Consider the following 27,631-nt stretch of genomic DNA (forward strand, 5'->3'; position numbering starts at 1 on the left):
TTTGAGTGTGTTGTGTTCTATAATGCATACACATTTTATTCTAAATTACCTTGTCAAAGATATTAATATTTGATCATAAGAGTGAGCTCAAATCTTAACAGCAAACATTCAATGGTAAAATCATAGTGTGGGACAGCATTCATGTAGAAATCTTCTAAACTTACCATTACAACACTGAATATCTCTAGAGAATTGTGTTAGCATGCAAGCTCATCTGTCCATAAAAATTGCCATGTATGCTTCAAACATCAAAAAAAAAAAAAAAATACAGTTTTCCTTTTGTATCCACATGACTGTTGTATTGTAAATGAATTGTGATTTTGCTATTAAAAGGACAATATTCAACTGGCAAATAAATGATCTTTGAAACACTATATCAAGTTGGCATCATATTGTTTGTGATGAAATGCAACATACACGTTATACAGACACAATACAACAGTGATCTTATCTTGTCTTTAAATGATCACTCATGAATAGAAGGTATAAGAATGCAGGGTATGTGTAACAAAATTTTGAGTGTTTGTATCTACCATCTGACAGAAGAACAGATGAAAATAATCTTCTGAAACATCATTCTGTAACAATTAAACACTATTTGCACAGTATCATGTATTGAATACATTGTATGAACTTCAATCTCAATTGCAAGGATTCCTGAACCCATCAGATCATTTGTCAGACTGTGTAAATTGTCTCCTTTGATGTTCAATGACTTCCTCCCTTGGATGATACTCAAAGGCATTCACAAGGGAGGCGTTGAAGGCTGGCAGGGTGCAGGAGTTTTGTCATTGTACTCCACAACAGCAGAAAGGACATCATCAACCTGTGCTGTAGAAAATTCAACAGAAAGAAACAAAGGGACACACAAAATAGATAGAATTAAGTTGTTTGCACAGGTTTTTAGCAACACATTTCTTGAGGTGTCATGGACAGACACCACCACTTTGATAATGACATCAAAAATCTTTGCAAATTCATATAAAAATTGGGGTTTGCCCTCCTCAATGCAAAGACTTGACTTGAGAATGCATAAGTAGCCATTGATCATGGCAGGTGGAGTGTTGGTCTTCAGAATGGACAACTGACTGCCTCCCTTCTATGACTTCTGATTAGTGGAACAGGCATAAGACCTGCCCCCCCCCCCCCCCCCACCCCCCAAAAAAGAGAAAATGTATATCTAGACCTTTTAAAATTGATCATTTTATGTGTACTCAGTGGTCAAGAAAGCCATGCTTCTACAGAGACAAACAAATAATAAAATGTGTAGTTGACAAATTGTGCCATTCTAATATTTTCCTCTGAGTAATGTGAATTCATTTTCTTCCAATATTGCATAAAATACCTACGCTGTTCTTTACGAACCTTCACGCTAGAAGAGCCAGGATTGTTCATCTTCACAATCCGGTAGAGCAGATCTCCTGTTGCACCTCTTATCGAGCTCACTGCCTGTCAGAATTTGTGTAGTACACTGTAGTGTAATGCTGCCAGATGAACCCTGTAAGTACATGTAATAATGGCACAGAGAGGAATTGATTTTTTTTTTATTGTCTATGTAGGCCTGCAAGAATGTGGTTAACTAGATGCATGTAGGAACTCTTGGGAAAAACAAATACCAGTAATCACAAATAATGACTGCCATTAGTACCGGTACTTCCCCACATAACCAGGGCAAGTGAAATTGTAATGATGACAACTGAAAATAACTGACAGCAGAAAGTTCCCTGTCTGATAGGAAAGTGACTTTTTTTTCCACATGTAAAATATGAAATCGCATTACATTAGTCAACTAATATAGGCAACATTTTGGGGCAAGGAAAAAAAAAATGGACATTGAAGATTTCACTTGCCTAATGCAATGGGCAAGTGAAGACAAACAATAATGGCCAGTCCTGGATCAATTCAATCTAATAATATGTTTTGGAACACACCATCCAACCATTCGGCTACAAGTTTTAGAGCTCAATGGGGAAGCAAGGTTGTCATAGCAGAAGTCAGAGTCATAGAATTAACTGTTACTGAATATGTATGATTGATACATGTAAGCCTTCTAATGTAGCAGCGATGAAAATATACAGAGGCAGCCAACCCGGCTGGCTGGCTGGTACGCGGTCTCAGTTGGTAACTGTTGACCCCATATGCCCATACAAGTACTACGTGGTATCTAGAATCGATAGCTACACGCAGGTACTGATGTAACTGTGTTGTAGTGAATGTCTTACTAATCTTCGATAAATTTTAGGTCTAGTAATGTAACGTTAGAGGTGTTCACTTCATAGTATAGTACGATTTAATGAGCACACAACTTGACTACTAGTACATTAAAATCCCTCCATGATCTTAATTTTACTGACATTGAGTGATGTTCCACTCAAAACGCTACAGACGGAGCTTATCAACCTATCGAAACCGTGAAACTGTTAGTAGTGATACAGCAATTTTAGGCCGACCAGACGCCGTGCGAACCCTGTCGCGATTATTGCAGCGACTGGGCTGTGTATAGTGACGGTACATGTACGATAGCTACTGTATAATAAGAGTCGTCTACACAGTGGCAAAACATACCCGCTTTCTCTGATACAGCTTCAGAACTGCTGATCCGCTTTGTTTTTCAGCTCTCTGACGATGAGTTTGGCTTCCATTTCCCAGCTTGATAACAGGGATAGCTATGGGCTGCAGGATCCTCTTTTTGGGCGCAAATCCTAGCCGAGTATACAGCACTACTTCCTGCCCCACTACAAGCGATCACTCCATACGAGGCTGTACAACCTAGTGCGTAGTATTGTACATCGTAGTAGAAGGGACCATCTATCCCACTGGGCTCGCGTCAGCAATTGATTCTCAACGAACCCAATTTTTTCGAGTAGCGTCATCTTTAGGGAAGTTGTGCAGACTTACACCCCATCTTTTGTGTCTTTGCTGCGGTGATGACGGCACACTTCCTCGGCATTTTCTTGAAATACTTTCTCCAACTTTCCTACAAACACCCCGGTACACAAGATCCCTGCACTGTGAAGTACAGTTTAGGCGAGACAGTCGCACTATGAGTTCCTGTTGGTGCGTCACAGTGTCACCTGACAAGGCACGTGACCGGTCCTTGCTTTTTCTGGGGGCGTTCCCGACTACCCGAAAAATGAGCGATTTAGGCGATTTCAACTGAGTTTTTTGAAGTTCACAGATCTCTTTGAAGAAAAGTATATGCGATTTCTAATAGTATTGACACAGTATTTTCATATGATCATGTATTATAAAATTAAAAGACCCGCCCTTTAAAGTCTATTAACCACAAGTACGTATATCTCTGTCCCCTGATTGGTTCCCTGTTGTCCCGATCACTAAATGGCATCGATCCCGATCACTGTCATCATAATTGTTACATCATCAACACAATTCATTTCATCATTCGTCGTTTTACACTGTATATTTATTTTTCTTGTCTTTATTAGGAACAGTCCAGATGAGCCTTGCTGTGATGGCTACGGGAGTGTCAGCGGCGCTTTTCTCCCTGATCGGCCCGATGGAGTAGCCATACCCCGAGTCAGCGTGAACAGGACTACACCAGTTCGACTACCCGACGTGCAGTTGCCATGGCAACCGTGGCATGTAAATCAATTATTTGTAGGGCTAGGGAGAATGATAATGTCGGGAAAGGAATATTAAGTAAAGACGCATTATCTATGCATGAATATTATGCAGGACATGCTCACTATGAAGTTTGCATAATTTGTATATCATTCCTTACGAATCATTGCCACTTAGGGCTTATACTGTTTCAGAATTGTACGAGTTATTATCATTTTTTTTTTTACTATATGGTGTTGGTAATGTAGTGCAGTGTATTGTATTCTGTGATTAATAATTCTGTGAATGTTGATTCATAATACATAGTCACATTGTGTACTGTAGCAGAAAAAAAAAATCCAACTGGCGATATTACTGACTAGCAATAGGCCTAAATGACCCACAGCTTTATACAAGTTTGTCTTTTACTTGGGCCTTTCGTTTCCATAACAATGATTTTGTTTTACAGTTTACATGTTTATTTTTTTCCTTAAATGTATATTCATATATCTTGTATTACATTGACTCTTTGTAATTATTTCATTGAGAAAACTGTGATACTGGAAACGGAATCTGAACTTTTCAATCATTGCACTTGTTATTCTGTGTGTCTTTGAAATTTGCATTGAATTTGTATTTGATAAAATGCGGAAATTTTATAGATAAAACCAAACCAAACTTAATTGAATTGAAATGTATGACAGCCGGGCAACAAAAGAGCATGTATAGTTCAGTACATATAGCACAAAATGTAATTTTATACTGTCTATCGTATCATTATCATATACTTTTTTTTTTTGGTGGTAGGATTTCTGTTGAAATGATTTGACCATTTGTTGACTGCATGTCGTCATCATTTAAACACACAAATCCTAATGCACCAATATGTACTATTCACGATGAGAACTCCTGCTAATGAAAAGGAAATCACCCCCCAAAAATATAAAAATAAAGACAAAATAAAGACATTACTGCCATGCATATTAAGATGGTACCGTGTTACATTAAAAAAAATGACATTCATTGACCTTCACATCGATTTTTGGTTTCACACTGAATGACGTACATGTACTTTACTTGAATATCTTATGCTTCCTTTCATATAAACTCCTCAAAAAAGTTCTGCAAGTCCAATTTGACGTATCATATACATATTTCTCTCAAAACTATATCATTTCATTCAAAGTCTGATTAATAATCTTTAAAATGACACCTCACTTGCTATGATTAGGTGTCCTTGGAATGTGCAAAACAGCTGAGTATGGGGACAGATCAAAAGTGAAAAGTCGCAACAATTCTGCTATTGATAATGTACAGTTTTGATGAAAAAAGCCACTGGAATAAGCAATGCTGAAATGACAGCACTTTCAAAAACTCCCATTTCCTAGACATTAGATGACTGTTTGGTCAACCTTTATGTTTAATTTTAATCTGCAGATACTACTATTCTAATTCATGGATGAAGCCTGGAATCTAACGATAATCTCACAATGCATTCTTTTCAAGCACATTCCTTCCCTGTAACGACAAAGCAAATGGGAATTACACTGTTTGACAAACCATGTTTGCTCTATTTTGCACAATTTCACATTTGGCCTCTCCTCATACTCAGTCATACTGCGCATTCCAGGAATACCCAATCATAGCAAGTGAGGTGTCATTTTAAAGATAAGTAATCAGGCTTTCTTATTATGTCACATTTGAATGAAATGATATAGTTTTGAGAGAAATATGATATGTCAAATTGGACTTGCAGAACTTTTTTTGAGGAGTTTATTATCATCACGTAATGGAAGCAAATTTACAAAATCTGGCGTACTGAGTTTGTTACTTTAAAAGAAAATAGACTCTTCTAGTGATCTTGTGTAATTCATTCAATTTGCCATTTGGTCACTAAAACAAAGTATCTTGATTACCAAACCTTATACGTTGTGACTTGAGGTGGAAATGACATACATCATTCGCCATTTACTTTGTCAAAATTCTTGTTCAATTGATACTACTTGTACTCCTTTTTTTCTCCTTTTATTTGATGATTACGATCTTTTTCTTGTTTTGATTAATATAGACTTACAATATTGGTATTGTTCATTTGCTATGACAAGTGCTACATGCTAATGAAGTTATACTTTGATCCGCAACTCGTCCATTTTCTTAATTTACTGAGTCTGCATTATCTATAAGTCATGTACTACGTAAAATGAGCTTTAATAACAAATTTGTTTTGATAACACCTTTATGGAAAGCTGACAAACATGTCACAGGCATGTCTAAGGTGTTTGGGTAACTACCTGTCTTTACACCCTATCTTTACATCCAAGCTTTATAAACACTGCAATGTTTGACATCATTATGTTGGCCTACATCAATATCAAGCTAGAAACTTCAGATTTGTTCAGAACTTCAACCAACTCCAAACATGCCTACTCAATCTGTAAACATGATGAATGTTATGCAAAATACAATATAGTCTTTATCACTACAATCTGTTCCTTTACGAAAAATTCTTACACTCTGTACGATAATTAGGCAAAGGGAATGGCTAGACTTTAGGTTTTCTCAGACTTACTGGTACAAGTACAATTTGTATCTCCGTCATAGCACACACACACACATATAATTGTTGTGGCCAAATGCAATACTAACCTTAGATTATATATATATATATATATATATATATATATATATATATATTATATATATATATATATATATATATATATATATATTATATATATATATATATATATATATATATATATATATATATATATTATGTATATATATATATTATGTGTATATATATATATATATATATATATATTATGTGTATATATATATATATTTAATCTAAGGTTCGTATTGCATTTGGCCACAACTCAAATAATATGAGACTAGTTGAAGAAAGCAAGGGCATCATTCAAACTTCATTCTTGATTTTAAAAAAAGGTTTATTTTATTTTTGGTCACACATAATATAACTAATGTAAGAAAGCACATCATTGACAGTGCAATATTCATTTTCAAAAAAATGGCTTCTACACTTTATGACACACACACATAGACAAGACATTTATTTATTATTATCAATATTATTATAATTTTGCTGATTTCGAGCGCGGTGATTTGGCCTCGAGATCTGCCTCTGGATCCAAATGACTTCGGTTCTATTCTCGAGTCTAACTGAGCAGAGTTGTGTGTAATCACACTGTCCCAGGCAAAACACTCTGTCCCTCGGATAGGACATAAAATGGAGGTCCCATGTGTGAGAGAGTCACAACTAATGCATGCAAAAGATCCCGCTTCATTCATTCATCGCAAGGAGCACCCAGTGAATTGGCCCACCCACCTACCACCTACAGAAAGACAGTGCATTATCTTCAAGCATGCATCCTGCACTTAATCGAAGAAGAGGAAGAAGTTAATGAATAAAAAAAAAAAAAATTTCTTATGACAAATAACAGAAATGGGGTATGCAGCAAAATTCTGAGAACAAATACAAACAAACAAAGAACAAAACAAAACAAACAGAACCTTTCAACAGAAATGGTATGAAAGTCTGTTTCTCCATTCATTAAAACAAATAAAAAACTAAAAAACTAAAAATACGGCAACTGGTATGCCTCCGCCATAATGCATGATTCTCCTAATAGGTCTATAGTACATGTGGACAGTGTGATTACATTTTCACAAAATTGACAAAATATTAAAATGACATGTTTGTCACAAATGTGTTGAATGTTCACCTTCCTTGACCTACGTTTAATTGGATGAATGGGAGAGCATGTATTTGGGGATTTTAGGACTTTTACTTGACTTTGACCTTTTCATAAGTTTATGACTGAGTAATTTTCATGGTATGGGGAAAAGTGCAGTTTCTGTATTGAATAGTAAATTGTTACCATTTTCATCTGGCCTTTGACCCTTGACCTTTGACCCTAAAATTCATAAGAGGATCCCTGTCAGGCAGAACATGCATAAATATGTACTAAGTTTCAAGATAACTTGAGCCACTTCCCGAGATATGGAGGAAGAATTTAAGTTCAGCACTTTCACTTAATCTTAGACCATTTGACCTTTGACCTTTTTGGTAAAAAAAAAAAAATCCCAGAGAATCTCTATAGGGTTATACATGCATACACCAAGTTTTAAAAAAATAATAATCCTACAGGCATTGCATTTGATCTTGACCTTTTGACCTTTGACCTCGAGCATGTGCACTCAAAAGTTGACAGGCACAACTTCACTCCCTAATACACATACATGCCAAGTTCCGTTAGGATACCTCCAAAGGTTTTTAGTTACGCTGTCCACAAAATTCATTACGGACGGACTGAAGGATGGCAGGACGGACAACCCGAAAACATAATGCCTCTGGCACCACTTCCTGGCGGAGGCATAAAAATGAAACGGTAATCACAGCACTATCAAAATATTCATTTTGAGACTTTGGCAGGCAGTAATAAGATATCAAACTGTCGTTTGTCTGTTTAAATATCACATTTTGTATACTTCAGGCGGTCATTGTATTTAGCTGTTTTTGTACAGCTGTAGTAATTAGGACTTTCTTTTAAAGAAAAAAAGAAAAAAAAAATATCACATCAATCTAATGCAATTCATCCCATCCCCCCAATATATTTGTATACTAAAGCAGACATTTATTTTTACTACACTTGTACCTGGATCAGTCACATTAATGAGATGACAGTGACTGCTAAGAGTAAGCAGTGACAGTTTTACATGGAAAACAGCCACCAAATGTACTACCATTGTATGTCTTGAGTGCCTGGCTCCAAAAGACAAAGTGTAGAGAACATAGATATGTGATGTAGGAATTTGCATGCTCAGTTTCAACGTTTGCGAGTTCATTATCATCTGCAAGCAGCATGAATTGTATTTATCATCTGAAGCTGAAATTTGAGTTGTAAGCAAGCCCACAGAGATGCTACAAATAACACAAACTTGATTACAGAAACTGATGAAAGTCAGAAACGCACTTTTTACTTCACAACTACAGTCTTAGTACTGATGAAGAGGAATGTATAAAGGCACGTGTATCAAAATAAGTTTTACTTATCTAATTCATTGAATATCTCTCAAAACTCATGCCGAGAAACATTACCTTATTATGAGTAGGTTTGTCAATGGCTACCATGCCAAAAAACAATAGGGATAAAAAAAAAAATTCAATGAAAATGATTATAAAGATAAATCTTACCATGTTGCTACATCAGGCAAGTTAAGCATGTCATGCAGCTAACATAATGAAGAATACCAGTCCAAAGAGGAGCAGATTAAAGAAATAAAGCCAATTTTCTATTTCCAAACAATGTTGCATCTATCAGAAATGGCACTAATTTTAATAGATACATTGATCTCCCAGTATCATAATACTTGATCACTCACATGCATTATTTGGCAAAGATAACCAAGCTGAATTTTCATCAAAAATCCTCACATCCACATTACTTGATTTCATCCATAGAAAACTTGTGCGATCTCAACAATCATGAAAGTTACAAATAGTCAATCAATCAATACATCTGTAAACATTAACACTTTCAGTTACCAAGCATGTGGAGAGATGGACAAAATGATCTATGATAAGGGAACTATTCCTTTGACAAGCCCTTTTTCAAAGATGATAGAATTATTCAGTATCGAAGCCTACTGATGACCAATTTTGACATTACGACTTAACTCAATATCGACAAAGAGATGAACATTAGGTCCTTTTTTTTTTCTTGTAAAGATGTACTCTTTCATATAGATACATCTGTATATATTGCTGAATGTTCAACATTTACAGTTTCTCTTAATCATGTAACTCTGTCCCATTCTTGCCATGTAACCTCACTCTTGAAGGTTATAAGGAGAACACATGTAAGATACATCACTTGTAATTTCTCAACAACATGATTTGGCCCAGTGTCATCTTTTAAAGTGCTTTGCACTGACACATTCATTACAAACATCATACGCTATTACAGCTTGATGTCTATAAAGTTCAGAATCTCATAAACAGGAGCCAGTATGGCATATTAACAATGCTCTGCCAGACAGAATGGAATTTACTTTAAATTATTTTGAATTATTGCATATGTTCACATCAAGTGTATGTTTTATCAATACATGACCACTCACGAACAACACAAACACTGCCATAGAAATTAAGATGCACTCATGCTGAATATGGCACATACTATTTCAACTGGACGTATATTTGATTATTGGCAATGTCAATATTAGTTAGGAAGGCATCTTCCATACATATTCACAGAATGAAGAAAAAACAACAACACACAGATACAAAAACATTCTTTTTTTTTTTGGTGCTTGAGAATAAATTGTATCAGGTATGTGGAGAATATCATATATTTCTATATCAATATTACAATTCATTGCAAAAAGAGAGTAAACATGTACCAGTGCTTATAAAGTAAAAACCACATCAAAATATGTCATCAATACCACTGAAAATACATCTTAATGTGTCACTCATTCAAAGTAATATAATTATACTCTTGAAAAAAAAAAATTAATATGAGTGCTACAAGGGGTCAAAATTGTCATAACTTATCTGCTTCCAGCACACATATCCTACAATATGTGGTACCTAGGGTACACAATTTGATATGTGCAAAAGATTGTAGTACATTAGCAATAAGTCTCATTTATTAGTACAGCTGTACCCTTCACTAGCCTAGATACTTAACTATTTTTTCCCCGCTTGTTTGAATGAGATTCCAAGGAAATTGAGCAATCCTAGTATGACAAAAAAATTAAGCGAACTGATGGGTGTAAGTTTTACAGAGATTGGACAAATCAATAAAGAGAATTATGGAATATAAAAATCTAAAATGCTAACTTAAAAGTCACATTTTCAAATGTAAATGATATGTGATGAAGTCTTCCACCAACTTGCACACAAGTCCACTGCTAAATTTCATTTAATGTCACATCATGAATTGCAAATATAATATGAAGATAAATTGAATAAAATTGTATCACATGAAATCACATGTTTTTGTAAGTGCATAAACAGTGAAATCTGAGAATTTCACATGCACACTTTCATATTTGATCAGTTGATTCACATGTAATGCTTTGTCCTTTGGGTTGAAGCAATTAAAATTCTTATGTCTTTCATTCGTTTCATATATAAAGAGTAAAAAAGGAATATATTGAGATGAACAGACAGACAGATAGACCAGGGAGGTGTTACAGAGATGGAGTGGCAACTCTTCGTAATTCATGCAAACACATGTTTGGGTTCAAGGCGTTACAATGGGATGTCTAGCATTCCATTACGCTTTGAAGTCATGCTCGGCACCGCTCTAGTTGCAAGACGAAGTTTGGAGACGAACACATTTCACCTTTCGATGAATTACAAGCTTTATTTCACCGCAAAATTTTATATGAAATACTCAAATTGATTTAGAATAGTTTAGGAAAGAATTCAATATTATTAACATGTATTTCTAGTTTCTTTGTAATTTGCAAATCGAAAGGAAATGAAAATTAGGCCCTCTTAAAAACCTATTTTTTTCTATAATGCGCATATTTCCGCATGTTGATTTTCTATCTTTTAATAAGGGATATTTTGATCTTTCAAATAAAGTACTCCGTTAAAGCGTGTTAAAGCGTGTTTTTAAACTATTTGCTGTTAAAATTGTGAGTTTTACACTGCATTTTGATTCGCTGCTCCAATTCAAGGTACACAAATTCATTGTTGCCATCACATTGAAAGAGAGAGCGAATTGCAGTAGGAGCAAATATTTCTAGATGTGAGAGCGCTAGTCCCGATTATTGATGCTCTCTTTTGTCAAAGCACATGGGTAACACCTGTAGTTGAACGCATAACTTCTCAGCGGTGCCGCGCATGACTTCAAAGGGGAGCTTTAGTTGCCTCTCCTTCTCTAGCACCTCCCTGGATAGACAGATATCTAATAGGATAGTACCTCTGCCATCATTGGTGCAGATTCAAGAAAATGGTCTGATGCAAACTAGGGCAATCAAGTGAACTAAAATGCCACAAACACTTAAAATTGTGTTGTTTCTACCCAAAAATAAAGCAGGATGAAGGTACCTCAGTCAGCCCCAGCTTTATAGTTCACTTCGGCTGACTCGGGGCCCACGCTTCTTCTGCTTCTTTTCTTTCTTCTTGGGCTTGCTGGGCATCTCAAACATCTGATTTGATGAATGGAACCAAGAAGGACACAAAAGAAAGAACAGAGATGTCATCTCATTCCAGTTCTGATGACAGCATCATTGCAAACTATGACCTGATATAAAACTACCTCAGTTCATTTCTGCCAATATATTCTTCAGTAGTAAAATATGTCTCCCTCTTAAATTCATGCAAATTATTGGAAGAAAATTATAAAGCAGAAGTGTACAACAATTTTTTTTCCGCATTCATTTTTAGTTTGAACACTTATATAATATGAATGGGGGGAAAAGATATCCATTCTAAACTAAACCTTTACACAGCTGTCACAGTGAGCATTTCACTCTACTCTTAGAATATCAGAGAATTATACAACTGTCCCAATTCAAAATTTGAATTTATTTCCAATATCACACATTCTTTGATACATAAATTACACCAAATCAATGTAAATACAAAATGTATCAATATACATGTACTTGAAAGTGAAGAAAGAAAATGAGCAAGTGCACAATTTACATGAATTTCTTTGTTCAAAACCATTGTGTTATTGGGTAAGAGAGGCCCATGTAAAAGACAAGCTTTTAAAGATACGGTCCTACCCTCCTTTTATATAGCACTACCCTGATCAACAATTCTTAAAGACCTAATAAAATGGTTTAGGCATTTTTTTCTCAATGATGTAATAATATTAAATGTTAAATTCTAAGTAATTCTATGGTTGTGCGGGGTTTTTTACTGTTCTGAATTTTGTTCTATATTTGTTAACATAATGGATGCAATTTCCTCGGTTTTGGAAAACTTGCTATACTTTCACCGCATGCGGCGCACTATCACTTCTAAATTGTGATGACGTCTAAGAACGGAGTCGTTCGCGACCAGTCTAGCCGTAGCCAGCGAGCTGGCAAGGCTATGCTAGCGCAGCGCAGCGACAGCCGGCGCGCGGCCGGCGGCTGCACTGGCTAGCGCTGGCGGGGGAGCGAGCTAGCGAGCGCATAGCAGGTGCTGCGCTGCACTATTGTCGTTGGCTAAGCCTTTAGACAAAAGAATATTTAATGAACTGTATCGGATTTAATACTGCCAATAATACAGATTGCAACTGTGGTACGCTTGGATATCCATTATTTTCGGCAAACTCGTGAAATAGGCCCCACCACTGCGTGTCTGTACTAATAGTAATACTACGGCGACTCGCCTGTTTCAGCCCCACCGTGTGGCGTTCATCTCGGTAGGTAAGCACGGCGGTGGGGCTGCCTTCCACAGTGAATACTCGTGAATGCGGCGAAAATGACTTCATAATATGGCCTCGGCTCGACTAATTTAACGGCCATTTTAACCATAAATACAACCCTACCTAACCCTAAACCCTAGGAGGACCTACCCTTGCTTGCTATAAACGCACGGGTACGGTGCACGCGTGACTGCGGTGGGGCCTATTTCACGATAGCCCCACCACCACTGCGTGTCTGTACTATACTACGGCGACTCGACTGCTTTATACTTAGGCCTAGACCTACTCGTGAATCCAGCCCCACCGTACCGTGGCATTCATCGGTCACGGCGTTTGGGCTTCCTTCCACAGTATGATTTTTTAGCATAAAACAAAAACTACTCGACCAAAATTGACGATCATTCTTGTTATCGTTTTTCTTAGAAAATGACGCATCTAAATTACTGATCATATTGCAGAAACTGACTATGGGAAACTGGTTAACGTGTTAGGCTTTTTTTTTTTTTTTTTTTTTTTTTTTAGCCAAATCGTTAGAGTGTAGCCTCTGTACTACTACCAAAGATTCTGCTAATTACTAGTCTACTAGACCTAGTGCCGTAGTGGTAATAGTACACTACTAGTAGTAGTACTAGTAAACTACTACTACTAGTAGACTATTATAACTACTAGTAGACTGCTACTAGATCTACTACTAGACTACTACTGGTAATTTAACTTGTAAGCGCCGGCCGACGGGCCAGGCCACGGCCGGGACGCTCCCGCTTGCTTGCTGCGGCCGGAGTAGCCGCTCACTTTGTGAGCGAGCTGGGCCTGTTCTTCTAATCTACTTACTAGACAGTTACAACTTACAATGTCAGTCATGTAGAATACAGTGTATCCTTTCTAACGTTAAACTATATGGGGGCATACCAGACATACCACTCTGTATTATTCCCAGGCGATCGTTTCCGTGAGGTCTATTCTCGGGCTTGGTGCCATACAACGTTCATACGCTCTTGCACTGGCAGCGGGGGAGATGCAGCTGGTTCAAGGTGCAGCCCCACGATAACGCTCTGGTTCATCGGCTGCCTCTCCCTCCCCATCTTCCTCTTCAACTTCATGTGCCTCCTCTTCCTCTCCGCTGTCGTCAGAGCTGCAGTCTTCATCATCATCATCAATGTCGAAGTTTACCCATATAGGGGAAGACATTATGCTCGAGGTACCAGGTATCTGTGCAAGCTAAATTAGTGATAATGTACGTGGTAATGCGTACATGTCGACAGTCAGTGTGTCGACCGGGAGCGCACATCCCGCGGGGCCCGGGCCTGGCCGGGCTAGCTATCGTGTACGCGCGTGTACCAAGCTAGTAATCTGAGTGCTTGTGCTGAGCGGCGTCTGCTAACTGAGCACAACTCCGTGCTTATACGTCATCAATCGGTTCAGGGGTGTTGGTCACGTGACTATCTTTTTCGCAAAAGCTGCAACGGGGTCCTCCAAAAATGTGATATTTGGGGGAGTTTCTAGAAGCGATGAAAACCGGAACGACACTGACAACATATTTACATTGATAATCATGACATATACTTTACATTTCTTTTGCATATTAAAAAATTTTGCAAGCATTTTATTAGGTCTTTAAAGTGAGGAGAGTAATTTCAAACACTAACAGAATGATTGAAGTTTCATTTAGAAAGTTATGGGATTTTGAAGTTTCATGTTTTCACAAACTGATATTGGTTGCAACTGCACAAGCAGGGCTCAACATCAGCGGTGGACCAGAGGACCAGATATGAAAACATATATTACCATCCTATACCTTCTTATATTACCACACGTTTCATATTGACAACATTTCTATAAAGAATTGTTCTGTCTGATTTTCATCTACTTAATAAAGTAAATTGAAACATTACATGACATTGCACCAATTGATAACTCACCTGATCACTTAATTGGCTGTACGGGTTGACAAAGTTTGGATCTCTGGGGATGAAATTAAGTTCCTGCGATGCCTGTCAAACAAAAAACAAAAGAAAAATCTCAGTAGTACAAAATATGATCAATTCAAATAAATTACAGCCAAACAAAGGATATATACAGTATCACTATTCCAAATAGACATTACACATCTATATATAGATTGAAATTCAGTCATGTAATGAAACATGAAAGTTACACATAGCATCATAATAAAGCTATTTGAACTAGTGATTTGAAGTTGAAATTAACCAGTGAGCAAATTAGCTATTGTTTTTATGTACACCGAGCATCTGAACGCTCTGTTTTGATTAGAATGCTGAAAGCAGTATTATTTTCTGGAACCATACTCTTACATCCTGCCAGTTTTCCAGTTCCCCCCCCCTTTTTTTTTTGTCTACAGCATAATGATTTTTTTTTTCTTGTCAAGTGGTTACTTTCTACTTATTTCAGTGGTACCATTCTCCATACTGTACATAGTATAGTATCTAGTGTGAAATTAAACCTTTTTTTCCCCTTCCTGCTATAGATTTTGTAAGGTAGATATACACACAGTGTACACTTTAATCTTGAACTGGGGCAATGGAGACTGGACAGCTGCATTTCACGTGAAGGCTGTGCGTGAGACTGGACGAAATCTACAACCAAAGGAGATATTTACCAGATTTAAGAGAGCCTGGTGTGAGTCGTCATAGTAACCAGTGTCCTGAGCAAACAGGAAGGCCCACTGTAGGATGTCTTTCCACTCCTTGTTCTTTTTTAACAGAGCGTGCGTCACGTCAGGTAATCGCAAGGCAATGTCAGCAACAAATGCCACGTTTTCCAGGATTAATGAGATTGCTATAAGGGAAAGATATCAAAATAATGACAAATGTCTCTCTCGACCTGTCCCCCTACAGACTTCAGGGTTGAACAAATGAAATGCAATGAAACACAAATCAAACATTTTCCCTTACCCAACATCAAACATGAATGCAATGAAGGAATTATTTCTAAAAAGATTTGCCCTTCATTGCTGAGAGTGCCGGCTTACAATATTTAAAAGTACATTTTTTTTATAAACTCTTTCAGAACAATCATTATAATTAATCAACACTTGATGAAACACACAACCTTGAAGAGATTATTTCTAGAGACTTTTGTGTAACCATGGACCTTGTTGGTCCTAAGAATACCAAAAAAAAAAAAAAATGATACTGCATTTCTTTCACATGTCACTGTTAGTGAGAGTTTTACATTGCTTTAAACAGAGAAAAATACCAGAAATGCTATCCTTGTAAAACACACACACAGACACAAGCACACACATATACACACATACACACACACACACACACACACACACATACATATAATAAAAACAGGCATGGTGGACCACATGCAGAGATTGTTCATTTTCCAGTAGGGTTGGGAAAATTAGAAGACATATCATTTACAAGAAAAAAAAAACACAAGTGAACACAATGTGAGTTGACAAGCTTATAAAACATAAAATGCAGGCATAACTCACTGTCCTTTAGAGTCTGCTCTGTTGGAAAGGTGGAACTGGCCTGAAATTGCTCTTTATTCAGAAAAATTCTTGACTGAAGCAGCATCTGTATTAAAGATAAAATAACAAAGACAAAACATTACAAACTGTCAATCATCAGTATAATGTATTCCCCTGCAATACACAGACTCATCAATCTAACTTCCCAAGATATAAAGTGACTGTCCATATCAACTACAAATGTATGCACATATGCAGCCGGCATTTCAACAGCTGGGATATAAATCAAGAAAATTTCTTTCTACTTTGTTTTGTTTGTTATGATATTCCTGTATCTATTTAAGTCAAGTTAAATACAATATAATACTGCAGTGTATAGGACTTATTTCCAGACATGAAATAATGTTTATCCTAACTTTGACTACAGACAGTCTCACATTTGTATAGCTCACTTGTCAAAATTGGTAAACTTTTTCTTATCTGGGCTTTTGCAAAGCTAACTATTGGATGTTTCAACAATTACGTTACCAAAAATATCCAAATATGAAATCTTTGTTGTTACATGTGCAGTAATACTATTGTACTTCCTATCTCACTAGTCTGTAAACCGTTTGTCTTCTTACATCCACAGCTGTACATATCACACTCTATCTAAACCATAGACGTGACATTCAGCGGAATGCGTTTTCAATACTACCCCCAAGTCAGTTCGGTTCGGCTCGGTTGGAGCTCATTTGTCCTGCTGTGGCATGAATTTGATCACACCAGTTGCTCAATGTTACGCAGCTGTACAACTCAATCTTCTGCATGGATCTCGTGTCTTAGAACCACAATGTTATCCATTTCCCCTCCCTTCCTTTCACCTTCTACCTTTCCATGCAAGAATGTCTTTTCCTTTACTGTTTCCTCTCATGGTTTGTCCATAAGGAGTGGCAGCATTCGTATTACCATGCTCCTGTGCTGGACTTACGGTTACCCTGAAACAATTTTGTCTAAAAAAACATTCATTCTGCCTCATCTATTGCAGTCTTTAAAAAAAATGGAGATTTCCAAAAATTAATTTTTTTTGGTCATACCATGGAAGTCATAGTGAAAATTACCCTGATTTTCCTTAACCTTCCTTTTTTTTCATAAGATTTTACTTAAGTCCTAAAAAAATAATGAGTTTCTAACGTTTAGATTAAAGAAATATGCTATCATTGCCAGATATGAAGGCTACAAAAATTTGTGATATCGCAGTCTTAGTGAAAATTCAAAGATTACAAGAAGGATTCCACATGTTTAATTTTCTAGCATAATAAAAGAGCACATCTTACTTCCTTCGAAGGCAGGGGAAATAATACTACCTTTAGGCTTTGTCAATAATAAGTCATGGGAAAATGTGCTTTTCATTAAAAAAAAAAACAATAAACAAAATCAGACTTCCATACATACAGTATAGGACAAAATATAATTTAGATAAAGGAAGGTTTCAACCTATTATCCATCCAATCATCCTCAATTCTTGGACCTATTTTCCACTCATTTGTTCTTTGCTATATTTCACTCATAACTCTGCTCAGTTTCAAAGACTTACACTCACACAAGATACACCTGACTCTGATATCCATAAACAGTATAAAAGCTGGTTAAAAATGGTGATTCAGTCCCCCCCCCCCCCCCCCCCGACTGACCTTATTTATCAATACTTTACTCTTACTTTAGATTTGATATTATTTTGATGGATACACCTTTGGTTATCATGCAATGATAGGCACTGATAAAGCTCAAATATCATTGTAGCTCAGGCAAGATGTCCTGTTCAACATGCACCATGCTGGTTACAGTCTAAAAACAAATTAAGGTTATATTGACTTCTCCTAATCTGTCAACTCATGGAATTTCAGATTGGGTGTCAGACAGAGTTCCTATTCATTTGTGGGAAAACCTCCACCACTGCTTACATGGGATCTAAATTCACTTCTTCTCAAGATGTTATAAATCTCGTGGAGCATATTGCTCTCAAATTTGGTAAACTGTTGAAGCTACAATTGTACCCAACCCCACAGTTCTCTAATGGTAACCAGTAATGTTCAACATGTAGTATCTTTGAACTTTGAATGTTTATTGAAACAACCTTTCAGCCAGTCATATTGTGGCACATAGACATGCAGAATTGTATTCTTGACATTCACTGTAATAAGGTACAGTACACTGTGTTCATGGGGTACTCCTGCTAATTGGATAGGGGTTCTGAATAAACACTTCCTAGAAATGTCATCAAATTTTTAACCTCTTCATTGAGTACTTCAGTTCAACCTTGTGTATACTCTGCACTTGCCTTTGACGATGCAATTAAGCTGAGACTACGCTAAAGCCTATTAACATCGAATTTGCAGTGAGTTTATCTTCGATAACCATGGGGTCAACCATTCTGAGCAGTGGTAACCCTAAGCACTTTACAGATCTCACATGCTGCATCATAATGGATTGGTATTCCCAATGCTGTGTTTGTCCAATACATAATGTACATCAGTACATTGCAGCAGGCTCATACTAAGATTCTACTAATCAGTGGTTGAGATAAAATCTCCTAAATCTTCTGATAAATCAAAAACTAATATGTATCCACCAGGAGGCATGGAATGGGGGGGGGGGGTTAGGGGACAATAGCTAGCCCCCTCACATTTGGCACAAAAAATAAAAACCCACCACAAACAAACAGGGGGAAAACAAGACTTTTAGAGGGTACTTCCCTCAGATTCTTCTTCTCAAGGGGGGTTGGAGCACTGCCACCCACATTGTGAGCTAAATCTAACTTACAATTATACATGTATATACCACAGCTTCAAGTTATACTTCACTTCACATGAAGTACAGGATTATTTAGTTCTATCACCTCAGAGCTGAATGAAGCAGCATGACATATATGCATAACATGCTAATGATTTAGATACAAAAGCTCCTTTAGCTCTGAAATTCCCCCATACTGGACATGACGCAGAAGAATACTCATCAGGCTGAGAGGAAGATGAAAGTGAGAGGAGATGAATACACACAACCAGAGTGGCATTCATTAGGAAATGAAACAGACGCCACTCGACATGGAAGCTGCACTCAATGTACCCTAGGTAACCATTGTGTTTCATTTCATGCCATGGTCTGCCCACTATGAAGATATATAATTGCAGATATATGCATCTTTGGGTCCTTCCAGCATTAAGCCAGTACAACTTACCCCAGATTAAAACAAGTTTTGATGGTTTGCACCAGTAATGCAGACACACCATACAGGAATCTAAGCCCCTATTCATGCACACAGCTAATTCTTCTGCAAATGAAGATAGGGTGATATGCTGTCAGGTCAACTGCATGTAATGAGGGGGGGGGGGGGGGTGTACTGAAGAATGTGGTATCAAAGGTACGAGTCCTTATCAGTGAATTATTCAAAGGGATCTCAAACAGACGAGGACCGAGTGATTAATTAATCATGCATTTGTACGAAAGACATAAGCTTCTACTCATGTAAAGCTATAAGTACTTAAAGGTAACTTTGGGCAAAGCATGATAGATCCTGTCATCATTCACATTAAACTGACACAGAGATGACCTCAATGGGGAAAAAAAAATGGAATAGAAATTGCTTTGTACTGCAATGTATCAACCGCTACCCATAAGATCACATTATAGTCAGAATTGACAAACACTTAGTACTACTTCAGAAGCAAACTGGCAAAAACTACATATCAAAGAATCGCAAATGAAAGCCTTCCTGACTAAATACAATTAGTAATAGTATTCTATCTTGGCTAGTAACATCGTATTTGCATTAATATCAATCTTTACTTAGATATTCAGGATTTTTATGCCATTATTACACTGATCACTCAATGGGACAGTTTCTGTCAAATTTGCATTCATAACTCCCTCTTTATCTTGCAATGAAATGACATACAGACTGTATCTTACTCTTTTAGGCTTCCTCCCTCTCTCTCTCTCTCAATATTTTCTTTCACCGTACAAAGGCATCACCAGTACTAGTAACTTAACCCCTTCCTTTCTGCACCAAAGAGTCAAGTGTGCACAAATTTTACACACACATGATAGACAGGTAATTACTGTGCATGCAAAAGGGTTAATTTAATGTTCGTACATGATTCCATTACAAGTCATATCATCTTAAATGCTACAATCTATTTTCCCCCTCTTTTTGAGACCCCTACTGTGGTGACATGAGCAACTGGTGAATGGCAGCTTCTGTGTCAAAAGACAATGGAAGAACTTTGCCACCAAGGGTTTGTGTGCTGTAGTTTGGTGATAAATTTTGCTGTGAATACAAGAGTGTGGTTGTCAGCACATAACAATACCCGCAAACAAAACCTGTGACTGTATGAGTAGCATTGCAGTAGGGATTATGAATTATGAACAGGAGCAGGAATCCTCCCAATGGGAAAAGGGAACGTGTCATGAAATGAGTACAATCCACACACTGCGAGAGTCTCCCAATCTGCTTGATGACTAATTAAACTCTATATGAAATGAATGCGACCATCATGCACAAACCACTATGACTGTCTTGTGCTGGAATACAGGCTACTGTAAAACCAGAAATGTCCATTATGTGCATTTTAATTTCGCTAATTTCACGACAGCCAAAATTCTTGTCCACACTACTGGTACATGCATTGAATGCCAGTGGCAATTTATGAAAATTTTATGCCACGAAAAAGGCCGTCAGCTTCAATTCACGAAAATTTCATGCCATGAAAACATCTTGCTTTTCAGTAACGCTTGTGAGGACAGGGAATTCACCTCACACTCATGCTGTCTCAAAGAGAAGATGAATGGATACCTTGTAAGTGTGATGAGAATCGAGGAGAAAGGTGAAGAGAAAACAAGATTCCCTTCCATGAAAATGCATCTTCCACACATACACTGTACTCCATTTTCCCTCCCATTATGGCAGAATTCAACTTGAAATGGCCTATCACATCAATGAAATTTTGATGAATACTCGTTATTCATTTTTGGCAATTTTTTTCATGCATGGTTTATGTACATCCATAAACATACTATTCACTCCAGGCTTGGGCAGCATGCAAACATCATAAATCTTCAAGTCTGACCAAAGGAACTGCTAGAATCCTAATCAACATGTAAGTGAGAAAAAAAAAAATCAGTCATTCATATTTCTGAGCATTTCTAGTACTCCAGACTTATAAATCCAGCAGCAAGCAATCTGCACACAGTATCTTTCCATTTCAAAACAAAATGCTGATATATAATAGATTAAAATTTTCAGCTATGCAATGTAACTCCTAAAATCAAAACAATATAGGCCTATATGTACACCCTGTAATCATTTTGAATTCATATTTTGATGTATATCTTCAAATCTTTTACTCTTTTTAGAAAGAAAATTGCTTCTTTCAAAGATATTAGTAAGAAGCTGAAGTTTACACACACAAGACAATACTTTGAATAACCAATGGGTGGTGGTTTGTCAATTGATAATGCTCAAGATTGGCACAAGGGATTTGAACATTGGCATGTCTAGACAAACATGGTGCACCAAGCTTTTTCCATGCATAGTAAAGTTTACTGATGTAGCAACTAAATTGATGAATGTGGCAAGCATTACTAACTGCTTTCTAGACAGGAATCAGACTTTCTAATGTTATTCTTTTCGCTGCTTGGAATGATGTTTTACATAATGTGTATAATACACAGTCAACCACACTCGAGTCACATTCAAAGGGACTGATGAAAATCCTGACTTTCATTAATTTTGACTCACATATTAAGATTCCTACTTACATACCTAGCAACTAGCAAAATTTTTCACTAATTATACCTACCTTTAAATACAGATGCCTAATAGAATGCCACACTTCATTGTTTAATGGGGAAAAAACAATGAAACAGACAATTAAAAAACATGTTTAGCATCAAAAGATTGACTTCCTATAGACTTTAAGAATGAAGTGGATTTGGAATATGCACTCAAAGCTTTTTGTCTGCGTTAGTAAGTCTACATTATTCTTTCTGTTGGCGGCTAAAAGCAAATTTGTCGTAAGTACAAAAGGCATAAAAATTTGAAAGATGACTATTTAAAACATCAACAAGGTCATTCTCACTTGCCAACACAACTCTCTCTTCGCATTTGATTTGTTTGTAAACCCCAATGCCTCAAAACTTCACAAAATTTCTTCATCTATCCAACTGCATTTGTGCATCCCTTTCTCGCTTGAGATGCAAATTACACAAGTCACTGGGAAGTACTGGATGTCGTGTAAAGAAAACGATTTCCAGTGTCAAATTTACACTAAAAAAAAAACTTGCGAAACTGAATACTTGCAAACTTGAGAAAAAAAATCTTAAGATTTTAATTTGAGATTTTGTGTAGAAGCTTCAAAAGAAAAAAAAAATGATGCTAATATCTTCAAAGTCTGAAATATTTTGGTGTTTGGATTTAAGCCTGAATGGCCCTTATTCATCTCGCCAAGATAAATCTGACTATGAGGGAGAGGGATGATTTCTTCAATCACTGTTTAACAGCACAGCACTAGATACTCAAATGAACTGATCTAATAATGCTCATATTCCATCATTTCAGTGTTTGTGTTTGCACAGAGCACACACCGGTGACATCGCCACATCTTTTGGAAAGAAAAACATCAATCACAGCTTGTTAAGCACTCCTCACAGGGAGGCACAATGCCAGATGGCTGATATGGGGGGGGGGGGGAGGAGGAGGAGGGATGCAGTCACTAGAAAGTTTCAGAGGGTATTCAAAACCTCTTGTAGCTACTCCCTTGGGTGGATTTCATCTTCACAATGCAATGAGGATTGATAAATGCCAATGGGCATGCACAGTCACTTCTTCACTCAAGTAATTTTCACTTGGGTACATATTAGCATTGTACACATTTGTACGTTCAGCTGTAGAAATGGGGAAAGGGCCAGCAGTTGAGAGACCTGATATTTCAGTGAAGAGTCCTGTAATACCTGAACTTGTTTGCTCAAAAAGGGGAGTGGGCATGCAACTGTCGGGAAGTGGAGTTGTATACCTCAGCAAACATGCTTGCCTTAACTGCCCGCAGCCGCTGCAGTTTCTAATCACAAATTTTTGTTGACTATTAGGTCACTAAAAGGTTAGTGAAGCTAACAAAGATATGATGTATCTCACAAACAATGAACTGACTGCAAACTAAAATGTTACACATATCTAGTTGCTGCATGTACTTGGTAAATGGTAATATTTGTCATCAAAACAAGTATGCTCTCTTTTACCGCCAATACAAACATTTGCCACTGACAATCAGAGATGATACGCAAAAGAATATTACAAATGCTTTAAATAAGTTGTTGTGATAGCATATGAGGAAAAGGTTGTAAAGTTATGGTTTAAAGGTGCATTTCAGATACTTTACTGGTACATGTAATAATATTTCACATCAGGAAGTAACTGGTAAATCAATAGATCTTACATTCCTAATCCAAATCACTATTACTTCTGAAACTCTGTACCCAGTTATAATCAAATTATATAGATGTTCAAATGCAAAATCCTTAACAAAAAAAAACAAAAAAAAAAAATCATCTTGACATCTCTTTGTAATAAAGGCATTATTTCAAAATGGCCAAGAAAGAGACTCAGATATCCCACACTTGAAACTGATCTATTTTTTTCCCCAAAGGACATTTACCATGAAGTTTGATTCTCTGACAGAGGTTGTACCTGTATGGGGCAATTGGCCCAGAAAACAATAAACAAAACAATACAAAACAAAAACATTTCAGCAAGACAAAAAAAAACCCACACACACAAAAAAAAAACACAAAAAAACAAGCAAACATTAGCCAGGCTTGAATGAATTTTGAACACACAGCAATGACTAACAATGCCACACACCTCTTCCATTTTTTGTAGTAGCATGGCGACCATTTTGAATTGTTTCTCATGCTCATACGACTCAAACAGACTCTGTAATGCTGGCACATGCTGACGTCTCTTCTCCAGAAACAATCGACGATCTGCAGAGAACTGTTGTCAAGGAATGTGGAACAAATCATTCATAAAATAAATACAGGTGTACTGATGAACTTCTAAATAATCTTATCTTACACTTTGTAATCTATACAAGTGAGTATTCATGCTCAAAAGAGTTCTTCACAGATTGGACATAATGGTGTGCTCCCGCTATAACAAACACAATTATAACAAACTTGTCACAATGTTCAAGTAAAAATCCAGCTCTCCAAATTATAATCTATATATCTTTATTGATATTTTATTTGTTTGGGTACAATGAAATTTTGCTGTACCAAAAGAAAACTGCCAGTTCTGAGGAATTCGTTATGACAGGAGTTGCGTGTACAATGGCATCTTGGTTAACGGACTTGGTCATTATCACAGACTACAAGTGTACATGGTCAAGTGCAAGAATAACTTAGAAATTAAAATCAACACACTTGTTCCAAGCCATGTAATTTCACATTATGACTTCTGAGGCACATTTCATTTGGGAGTCTGAAATTATTGGAGCTGTTATGGTAGCAATGGTAGCAGCTTAAAGAGCCAGTCAGCCCAGAGGGTTTAACGCTGTACAATTCTGGCAACTTACAATCATTGCAATTATCTTTACTACTAAGGGTCCCTTGTTATGATTTCATTTCTCATAATCACATTTTCTATTACCGGTAAATGCATATGATGCATCACGCGTTACCCCGGGGTACCGTTGTACCCGGGGGTACCACGTTGTGTAGCGCCACCTCACGTCGAGTCGAGGACAGCCTCAGAGAAATGCAAGCACTGTGTGTGCGTGTACATAGGCATTCCCATGCCACTGCATGTTATACTACACTGTATGCATGCATGATACGCTGTGCTAGCAATAGCGTGTGCTTCAGTGCAATGCAGTGTAGTGCAATGTAATGTTTTATCACTATTTATATCTGTAGTCAACTGTGTTTAAAAAGCATTACAGTAAAAATTACAATAATTCAATGAATCATTATAATAATAGTCAATTCATGTTACTTGACAAAATACATTGATTTATAAATTTATGTGAACTGTGTATAGTTTCAGCATATCCCTTTAAAATGTCAAGGCAAAGTCATATCTTCATGGTTATGCAAAGTGATGGCACAAAAGTTTTTACTTTTAATACAAGCATTTATACACGCATTTATATGCATTAAGTTTCTTCTCTCCCCATCCCCCCACCCCCGAAAAAAAAAAGCTCAAATCATAGGCGAGTAGCAAACAATGGACACAGCAACAGCTGAGCTGAATTTGAAAATTTTACTATTAATGATGGGCCCAGCTAACACGGGGCGATCTGTTGTATGGTCTGCTGCTGGCCATATTCTGAGGGCTTATTAAGTGTCTGATTAGCACTTAATTTTACCGAATTGGTATTCTGAGAACTTAATAAAGTAGGGGGTCTATCAACTACCATGACAACAAGCATTTTGGCGGGAAAGTCTTGCGCGCTTGCGTGTATTGACGCGCGTGCACTTCTAGAGGACTTAATCACAGAGTTAATTACAAATCGGTATTCTGAGCGTGTGATTAAGTATGAAATTTAATGGAAAACTTAATGATACCAAAGAGTGTCATTATTTAAACTTCTCCGATATCACGCATTTCATCGTTTTTTTCTCGGCCAAAACGATGCTTACCGCCTTCGGTAACTGACGAGCAGTTGAGTCTTGTTGTCATGGTATCCATAGAATTCAGAGAAAAAAAGAAATGTAGGCGATGTTCAAGGAATTTTGTCATTTTATGTGAGCTCTTCGCATGCGTAGGTGAAGGGTTGTAATCAAGACCAGAGTGTGCCCATGGAGCTCTTGCGTTGTAATTACAGGGGGTGTGTGGAGGAGCGCGCATTGAGGGCATATTTGCGCGCGTGATCATCATTTTGGCTTCTAACAACTCGTCTGATTGGATGGAATAACAATTAGATGGAAGGAACCCAAGATAATCATAGAGGACTTAATCATACCTTAATTACGTCCTCAGAATACCGATTTTGCCCATGTTAACTTCTTGACTTAATTACGAAGTTAATTACAGATTTAGTTACGGCCTCAGAATACCACCCCTGCCCTGGACTTAGATTCTCTTCGGTGGATTGCTAAAAACTGTGTGGTGTGTGGTCAAGTACATTAGTCAGTAGACCTAGGCCTAGTCACAACTCCTGGATTGCCTTTTCTTGACCGTTGGCATTGACTTAAAATAAATAAATAGATCTAGTAGACCTACTATATACTAACAGTAACAGTTACATGTCTAAAGGTTAGCATCCATGGTTAGAGTGACTAGACTAGTACAGTACATTTTCTTTATTCTTGATTTAATAAACCTCTCTAGATTCTAGGCCTAGGGCCTATTTCAAAATCAAACGTGTTTTAATGACGCTAACTTAACCTGAGGTGGTGAATGTCCATACAGGCCTACTGTTCACATGATGTGATGCAGCTGAAGTTAGCTAAGCTATTCAACGGGAAGGATACATTCGGTAAGTTCCGGATCGTCCTCGTTGACAGCCCCATCCTTGGCCTTACGTCCAGCGGACTGCTTCCCCGCTCCCCCTGCGCCTGCCAGCTGGACGACCGTACTCGCCCACAAACTGGCGCTCACAAAGACAAGGACATTTGGGAGCTTCATGGTCTTTTACACTTCGAAACTTATGCAGTGCTAGTAGTAGGCTTTCAGCAAAACAGTCTGTGATGCTACTTCCAAAACATGTAACTGAAGCCCAAAGAAACAAAATGGAAAATCATCCACGGCTAGACTAAATTTACATGTATTTTCTCCTCATTAAACAGCAGACTCCGTCTGTGATCCGGCAAGGGCAAGGCTAAGGCTGGGACTCGGCGTTGTTTCCACGGCACGGTCGATTGCTGTAATTTACGCAGTCATATTTCAGTCCGCGTGGCTAATTTCAAATCACTGCCTCCTCTGTGACAAGTCCACTATGGCTACCACTTGATTATTTTGGAGAAAATTTATCCAAAGATCAATTAACCGGGTAAATACAAAATTCAGTGTCCACATCCCACACAGCATGAACTATACACAACGGCCTACTCGTCTACCGTACTCTGTTGTAGTAGGTAACTAAACCGCGTATAACCGGGCCGGCCCCGGGAGCGAGCGAAAGAGCGCTTGCTCTGATGCATGCTGTATCAAGGCACGCGGCTGGGGGCGGGCGCCGGGGGAACGCCACCA

The 27,631-nt window shown here is 37.4% G+C and overlaps 1 protein-coding gene across 1 annotated transcript; it reads right to left on the bottom strand.

The window, feature by feature from the left end:
• Positions 1 to 11,359: 11,359 nt before the first annotated feature.
• Positions 11,360 to 27,237, bottom strand: LOC140234572 (coiled-coil domain-containing protein 134-like). Its single transcript, XM_072314589.1, has 6 exons — positions 26,914 to 27,237; positions 24,302 to 24,423; positions 16,429 to 16,513; positions 15,580 to 15,758; positions 14,882 to 14,953; positions 11,360 to 11,751 (listed from the first exon to the last, which is right to left on the bottom strand). Exons 1-6 carry the CDS (start codon positions 27,065 to 27,067, stop codon positions 11,668 to 11,670), a joined length of 696 nt encoding a protein of 231 aa, XP_072170690.1. The 5' UTR covers positions 27,068 to 27,237; the 3' UTR covers positions 11,360 to 11,667.
• Positions 27,238 to 27,631: the final 394 nt, after the last annotated feature.

The sequence above is a fragment of the Diadema setosum genome, chromosome 11, assembly GCF_964275005.1.
Source record: "Diadema setosum chromosome 11, eeDiaSeto1, whole genome shotgun sequence".
Lineage (NCBI taxonomy): Eukaryota > Metazoa > Echinodermata > Echinoidea > Diadematoida > Diadematidae > Diadema > Diadema setosum.